The 8,350-nt window shown below is 31.7% G+C and overlaps 2 protein-coding genes across 2 annotated transcripts; both read left to right on the forward strand.

The window, feature by feature from the left end:
• The first annotated feature begins 1,949 nt into the window (after positions 1 to 1,949).
• Positions 1,950 to 5,605, forward strand: LOC133037251 (uncharacterized). The gene is made up of 2 exons (XM_061114171.1): positions 1,950 to 5,102; positions 5,191 to 5,605. The coding sequence occupies exon 1, from the start codon at positions 1,967 to 1,969 to the stop codon at positions 3,512 to 3,514; it is 1,548 nt and encodes a 515-aa protein (XP_060970154.1). The 5' UTR covers positions 1,950 to 1,966; the 3' UTR covers positions 3,515 to 5,102; positions 5,191 to 5,605.
• On the forward strand, positions 5,605 to 6,901 carry LOC133037252 (RNA polymerase II degradation factor 1-like). Its single transcript, XM_061114172.1, has 2 exons — positions 5,605 to 5,718; positions 5,797 to 6,901. The coding sequence occupies exon 2, from the start codon at positions 5,899 to 5,901 to the stop codon at positions 6,625 to 6,627; it is 729 nt and encodes a 242-aa protein (XP_060970155.1). The 5' UTR covers positions 5,605 to 5,718; positions 5,797 to 5,898; the 3' UTR covers positions 6,628 to 6,901.
• The last annotated feature ends 1,449 nt before the right edge of the window (positions 6,902 to 8,350 follow it).

Below are 8,350 nucleotides of genomic sequence, written 5' to 3' on the forward strand. Positions count from 1 at the left end.
ATAATTTTAGCCTAAAATTTTTAGGTGTTAAGTTTTGTAACTTATTATTTTTTAAATAAAGAAAAATAAAAATAATGAAAAAAATTAAAAAAGTATAATATTACATAAAAATTTGAATATTAAAAATTAAAAAGTTAAATAAAAATAATTTTTTTAATTTTAATAAAAATTGTAATTAAATTATCAAATTTTTATGTAAGTTTTTAAGAAAAAATATGTTAATGGAATTTTATGTATTTTTAAGGTGGTAAAAATTAATTATTTTATATTTATTTTAATTTAAAAAATAAATTTATTTTTATATAAATGAAAAATAATTCAAAAATTTAAAAATTAAAAATTTAAAATTTAGTAATTTAATGAATTTTTATAGTGTAATATGTAAAATGAATTTTTTTATAATATAATTAGTTTAAATTTTGATAATTAATTTTAAGTTTCAAAAAATAATAATTCATTTAAAATTTAATTATTTTATATTTATTTAAATTTAAAAAATAAATTAATTTTTTTATGAATAATAAAAATAACACAAAAATTTAAAATTTATAATTATAATTATATTTATAATTATATTTAAAAATATATCATAAAATTTGTACTCATAAAATTTCATATGACTTTACAAAAATTCAAAAATTAATAATAAAGAACAATAATAATTCATATTTATAATTATATTTAAAAATATATCATAAAATTTGTATTCATAAAATTTCATAAGATTTTACAAAAATTTAAAAATTAATAATAAAGAACAATAATAATTCATATTTATAATTATATTTAAAAAAATATATCATAACTTTTGTACTCATAAAATTTCATAAGACTTTACAAAAATTCAAAAATTAATAATAAAGAACAATAATAATTCATATTTATCATTATATTTACACAAAAAATATCATAAAATTTGTACTCATAAAATTTCATAAGACTTTACAAAAATTTAAATATTTAATACTTCATTTGTCGTCGAAATTGTAGATGGCGACAATCGATAAGTCTTGGACCAAAATCAGAAATCGTGGTTGCCATGAATTTTGGAATGGTCTACAAGCCTTTTTAGTAATGGCATCAGAACATAAGGATTGTGATGGACGAATACGATGTCCTTGTGTGAGATGTATAAATAGTAGGTTTGAAAAAATAGATAGGGTTAGAGCACACGTATTTGATCGAGGTTTTATGCAAGGATATGATAAGTGGATTTATCACGGGGAGCCTGAGGATGCCGTCGTTGATGTAGCAGTTGCTGATGTTGAATCAGAGGATGAAATGATTCCTATTTTAGAAGACTTCTTTCCCTCGACAACTGAGGAACCACAAGGAGAAGATGAACAACCAACTACAAACCCACAATTTGATGACTTATTTGAGGAAATTGAAGCTGAATTGTATCCCGGTTGTGATTGGATTTCATCTCTTAACTTTTTAGCAAAGCTATTGCATTTAAAAGTTAGGGGAAAAATTCCTAATAACATCTTTGAAGAATTATTGAAGCTTTTAAAGTTTGCGTTTCCGAAGGAAAATAATATTCCATCAACTTACTACGAGGCAAAAAAGAGATTGAAGAAATTAGGCTTGGGTTATGATAATATCGATGTCTCCGTTTGTATAATTGTCGCTTATTTTATAAGGAGAATGCATCCAAGGAGGCTTGTCCAGTTTGCGGAACTAGTCGTTGGGTTACTTCCGAAAACGGGAAAAGAAAAAAAGTTCCTTGCAAAGTCATGCGATACTTTCCGTTGACACCTCGACTTAAAAGATTATATAGTTCGAGGATTACAGCGAAAAGCATGATATGGCATCATACTGGAAAATCAAAAGATGATGGGGTGTTGCGACACCCGGTCGATGGTTTAGCTTGGAAAGACTTTGATGCAAAACATCCCGAGTTTGCAAGGGACCCAAGAAATGTTCGACTTGGGTTAGTCGCGATGGATTTAATCCATTTGGCAACATGAGTCTTGCATACAGCATGTGGCCAGTGGTGTTGGCTAACTATAATCTACCACCTTGGTTATGTATGAAAGATAATTATTTTTTGCTCTCTACCCTAATTCCTGGTGCAAAATCTCCAGGTAAAGACATGGATATATTTTTAAGACCTTTGGTGGATGAATTAAAGGAGTTGTGGAATAATGGGGTAGCAACGAGAGATAGTTCGACCAACTCGATGTTCACCATGCGTGCTGCGCTTTTGTGGACAGTGAATGATTTTCCTGCTCGTAGTAGCTTGTCTGGGTGGAGTGGTCAAGGTTATAAAGCTTGCCCTACTTGTAATGAAGACACGACGTCCATTCGAGTGATCGGGAAGACATCATATGTTGGTCATCGAAGGTTCTTGCCAAGTAACCATGCAATGAGAAGGGATACTCGATTTGATGGTAAAGCTGAAAGAAGACCTCCTCCAAGACGATTTACTTGTGAAGAAATATTATCACAAGTTAATGCTCTCGAACCCCAAATTCCCGGACATCATGAAAATTTTGGGGGCGTGAAACGTAGAAGAGTTGCAGAAAATTGTAATTGGAGGAAAAAAAGTATTTTCTACGAGTTGGAGTATTGGAGCACGAATATTTTAAAACACAACATTGATGTCATGCATGTTGAGAAGAATGTGTGTGATAGTCTCCTAGGAACCATCTTGGATAATGATAAATCAAAGGACACAACCAATGCGCGCCATGATTTAAAGAAGATGGGTATTAGGGAATCGTTGTGGATTTATGAAGATGGGAATGGGAGGCTAATGAAACCGCATGCTCCTTATGTTTTGACTCGTGAGAAAAGACAACTTTTTTGTCAGTTTGTTAAAGGAATAAAGTTTCCCGATGGCTTCTGTTCAAATTTAAAGAGCAAAGTTTCTCCAGATGAGTCTAACATTATTGGGTTAAAATCCCACGATTGTCATGTCATTATGCAGCGAGTACTAGCGGTTGGTGTCCGTAAATTTCTACCTCGTGACACTGCAACAACTATTACTCAGCTGTGTAATTTTTTTCGACAGTTATGCTCTAGAACTCTAAATGTAAAAGATATGGAGGATGCTCAAAATAATTTAATTCTGTTATTGTGCAAGATGGAATTGATTTTTCCTCCAGCTTTTTTTGACATAATGATACACTTGGTATTGCATTTGCCTGAAGAAGCGATATTGGGTGGCCCGGTCTTTATGAGATGGATGTATCCTTTTGAAAGGTACATGAAAAAATTGAAGAATTATGTGGGAAATAAGGCACGTCCTGAAGGGTCAATTGCAGAAGGTTATGTTGCTGATGAGGCAGTAACCTTTTGTTCAATGTACTTTAAAGGGTGTGAAACAAGATTTAATCGGCTTGATCGAAATGAAGATGCGCCTTCTGTTTGTCGCTATCTCTCAGTTTTTAATTCTCAATCTCGTCCTTTAACTAGCGGACTTATCAAGCCTCTTGATCATACCAGTCGTGAAAAAGCTGAGTGGTACATTCTTCAAAATTCTCCTGAAATCCAAGCTTACTTAGAGTAAGTTTGTTACATTTTTATAAATTATTTTATTAAATTTTTAGTTTTTATTTTCTATCTCCCTCTATCGTATCTTGACATTATCATACTTCACAGTGAACATTTGGACAAGATCAGGCATGAATATCCTAATGGTAATCACGATGCCTTGCATAGGCAAACTTTCCGTCCGTGGTTTCACAAGAAGGTATAACGACAAAATTGTTAAGTTTTAATTCAATCATTTATATTCCTCTCATATTAATACATTTTATGTATTTAGATATATGAGCTGCACAAGCTTGGAACTTTACAAAATGGTGATGAGTTACTCGCTCTCGCTTCCGGGTCCGATTACTTAGCAACATTTTACGAAGGTTGTGTAGTGAATGGTGTTCGGTTTATTGCATCAAAGCGAGACCAAAAGCGGAAGACACAAAATAGTGGTGTTACTGTTGCTGGAACAGAAGGGTTTAATTATTACGGCACACTTGAAGATGTAATCACTATATCTTATACTGGTGCATATACAGTGTCATTGTTTGAATGTAAATGGTATAACACTAATCCATTAAGAAAGAAGACAATCACTGAAAATAATATAACTAGTATAAATACTCGTGGACATTGGTATCAAGATGAACCGTACATCCTTGCTAACCAGGCGAAGCAAGTTTTCTATCTTGAAGATCCACTCAGAGGTCGCGATTGGAAGGTTGTTGAAGATATTAGCCATCGACAAATTTGGGACATTACTGACAACGAAGATGAGACTGATGTAGATGTTGTTAGTGATTCTAACTCTGCCAATTTTGTGTTGACGGTTGATCTTGGAGAGTTGATTATGCAATCGAATGAACCTCCAGTAATTGTTGAATCGTCCGATCAGTTAGTTGATTCTGAGATAGAGAATAATGAACTGGATGAGAATTATGTTGCTGAAGAAGTAGATGATTTACTAGTTGAACATGTAGAGGATGAAAATGTAAACTTAGTGAATGATGGAAATGATAGTGATTCTTCAGTGTAACTTTTATTTTGTAAACATTTGTTACTAAAATTTTTTACAATTAAAGGAATATTTAATTTCTTTCGTATTAACATTTTAAATACTTATATTTCAATTATGTGTTTCACATTTGTGAATTCTTACATTTTTTTCCGTCTTCAAAGTAAAGTAAAATGTCAGCTACGTTAGCGACATACCACGGTGGGGATGGTGATGGCAGGGATCCCCCTGATCCTTCTAGGGTACCGTCGTCTTGCGAAGCAGGTTTTCATATTTTTTCAAATCTACAATTGTTCTGAATATAAATAGTGAATGTATGATTTACTAATAAAATTATTTTTCCCTCGAATATATATAGTTCCACCTCCGGTCAGAAAGGGTCGTGGGGTTGCCGCAAACGCTAATCTCGAAAAAAAAAAGGAGAGATGCTGGTAAGCCCTTACCGGTGGAGGTAGATCTTGAAACAGGCAAAGTTGTTGGCACTGAAGCAAGCAATTATGTTCGATTTCTTGGCCAACAAGTAAGCATGTTGTGCCCGGGTGGTCATCTAAATTTTTCTGATGTACCCCAACAATACAAGGATCAAGTGCTCAATCGAATTAGAGTGAGTGATTTTTAATTATTAAAAGTTATAATAATTTTATGTCCTCATTTATAAATTAACATAACTTTAAATTACTTTTATCACATAGTACTACTTTGATATCGATGGGAATCCCCATCGAGACCTACTTATGGGGACTTTATATTCGGTGATGGCGGAGCGGTATAGTGAGCGAAAGACACTCAGACACAAGCATTTCAAACAACATTACAAAAAACCAGAAGATTGGGACACAGTTCTCAAATTCCCCCCTGACTACTTGAATACCGAGACTTGGAAACCGGTTTGCGAATTGTTCGTTAGCGAGGCATTTTTGAATCGTTCAACTAAAAATAAATCGAATCGGCAACTAATGAAATATCCAACAACGCAAGGCACAAAATCGTTGGCGTCCATTCGCCACGGAATGGTATGTATTAATTCTTTAATTGTTAAATGTTTCATAAAAAAAAATTCTTTAATAGTTAATAATATTTTTTTCTTATAATAAATTAATTTAATTGTTTATATTTGTATAGGGGGTCCTCCTGGAGAGCATGTAGTTGAAGCATGGAAGGAGATCCATGTGAAAAAACCGTCTGGAACTTTCGTTAATGAATTAGCTGCAAAAGATTATGTAAGTGATTAAAATGATTTATTATTCAAATTTATATTTTATATTGATTACATATTCTAATAATTTTGATTTAAATAGGAGGAACTGATCAAGGAGCTTGATAGGAAGCGACTGGAACGACAATCCCAGAGCGATACTGGGACTGAATCTGAATCTGATACTGGTTATCAGTTTGACGTTATGGAAACAGTCCTAGGCCAAAGATCTGACTATCAAAGAGGCGTGGGTAAAAGGCTCAAGGGCAAAGGAAAGAAACCAATCCCTCAAACTCAATCAACGGTGCCTCCCCAACCAACTACTGAAATGATGAGCACTGTGGCAGATATATTCTCAGCTATGCGTGCCACTTGGGGGGGTAATTTGACGCCTGAACAACGTGCCCAAATATTTAACCCACGCTTTGACAATTTCATTCAAACGTATAGTCAGTCGCAGTCGCCTGGTGGTTCGTCTTCTCAGAGTCATGCCGCTCCTCCGGAACAGCAACAACAACCTCCTTCGCAACCACAATTTCAGCCTTCCTCGCAACAACAATTCCAAAATTTGTCACAGCAGCAATTTGAAATTTTTTTGCAGCAGCAACCCCAATCTTTTCCTCAGCAGTTTCCTCAGCAGCAACAACAGTCTGCTCCGCCAATGGGAAATCAGTTCTTATACCGTACACCGTCAGAGTCTCCTCCGCTCGGCTCAAACTTTGCTGATTTTGGATTATTTGGGAGTTCATCGCAGGAGAACCAATTTTTTTCAACTCCCATTTTCAACCAAGCTGAGCTCGGTAATTTAACGCTGGGTTTATCATCAGACCAAGCGTATGTGCCTTCTCCGCCACGGGCTTCGGGGACTCGTACCGAAAATAATCCAGATCAAGACTTCATAATTAGAGACCTGAATGAAGATGTTAATGAATAATTTATTTATGTTTTGTAATAATTTAGTTTAATTTTGAGACAATATTTTATTAGTATTAATATGTTAAAGTTAATTACTTTGGAGACAATTTTAAATTATTAATAAATTTTATTAAATTGTTCTAATTATATTAATTAGATTTATTTATTAAATATTCGTATAAATAATTAATTATTTATTTATATATAACATTAATATATATTTATTATTTATAAAAATTTTTTATTTTTTTTTATTTTAATGGGTAATAGCGGCGGAGCAATAGCGTCGGGACCCCGCCGCTATTGCTCCGCCGCTATTAATATTATTAGCGGCGGACCATGTTTTTGGCCGCTAATACTAGTAATAGCGGCCAAGCAATAGCGGCGGACCAATAGCGGCCGAGGTCCGCCGCTATTACCCTTTAGCGGCCACAATTGAGACTAATAGCGGCGGAGAGATCCGCCGCTATTAGTGTTAAATGTTGTAGTGTATAAAATATTATTTATATAGATTTCTAAATTACTCAATTTTTTCTATTAATTATCATTAATTGTAATTAATCACTATTCTCCTCATTAGTTTCCTAATTTATAACTCACATATTTGTATAAATAAAAATCAATCACCCCATTGAATAAAATACTGATAAATTCTTATTTAGTTTCTCTTTCTCTTTCTCTCTTCATGTCATTGTTCTTTTATTCTTATCTATTTAATGTTATTCATAACAATTTTATAACACGTTATCAACACGAGTATCTGCTCAAGGTAAAAAAAATTATTAAAATTTTGAGTTATTTCAAGGTCACGATGCATAAAATATATATACTCATATGACTAAAATAATTTCAAGAATTCTTTACTTTTGTCCTCCTTGTTATCTAAACATTATAAATGTATATATATTCTTATTCTCTCATGTCTATTCTTGAATTTATATGTATATATACATATGTATATATTATTTACAATAGATATAATTGTGCCTATGATATGATAAAAAATATATATAAATTATGTATATATCTGAAAAATTATGTATCCTCAATAAAATCTTACATATATTATGAAGATTATATACACATGATATTCATTATAAAAATTGACTGAAATATAATAAAATATATGAATGCATGAATGTATATGTTTTTGTGTTCTTTGATGATAATAAAAAAGTAATATAACATCGTTATAGATTTGGGCAAACATTTCCTAAAGTAAATATTTTATATTTGTAAAAAATATTGTATTTATGTATACAACTAAAGAATCATTGAAGTGATTTATTATCGATGCAAATGAAGATTGAGTTTTGAACACAAAAGAGAATTTTAAAGAAATTGCATCAAAATATCAAAATATAAGAATAACAATGAACATGACTAATGTTATCTACACACATAAAATATTTATTTCTTGTTCATCATTTCCTGCAGAGAATAATAAGAATTAAATTAATTTAATTTGAAAGAGTATATATATTCTATATATTGGCCTACTGTATATGGCATATTGAATATATATTATTTAATATCAAATTTTATGTACATTTTTGAAGATTACGCAAAAATAATACTCACAATTTTTTTAAAATATTATAAAAAAAATTGTTGAATATTTTCTTATATTTTACGGATGAACAATATTTAATTAATTTTATGAAAGTTATAATCATGTTCAACTTGTTCAAAAATATTCTTTGAAGCAAATTTAAATAATTAAAGAAACTATTTACTCCTCG

The sequence above is a fragment of the Cannabis sativa genome, chromosome 4 (assembly GCF_029168945.1).
Source record: "Cannabis sativa cultivar Pink pepper isolate KNU-18-1 chromosome 4, ASM2916894v1, whole genome shotgun sequence".
Classification (NCBI taxonomy): domain Eukaryota; kingdom Viridiplantae; phylum Streptophyta; class Magnoliopsida; order Rosales; family Cannabaceae; genus Cannabis; species Cannabis sativa.

Bases quoted from the DNA above. Each gene is read 5' to 3' on its own strand.
- LOC133037251 (XM_061114171.1), top strand. From the start codon at position 1,967: ATGAGTCTTGCATACAGCATGTGGCCAGTGGTGTTGGCTAACTATAAT.
- LOC133037252 (XM_061114172.1), top strand. From the start codon at position 5,899: ATGGAAACAGTCCTAGGCCAAAGATCTGACTATCAAAGAGGCGTGGGT.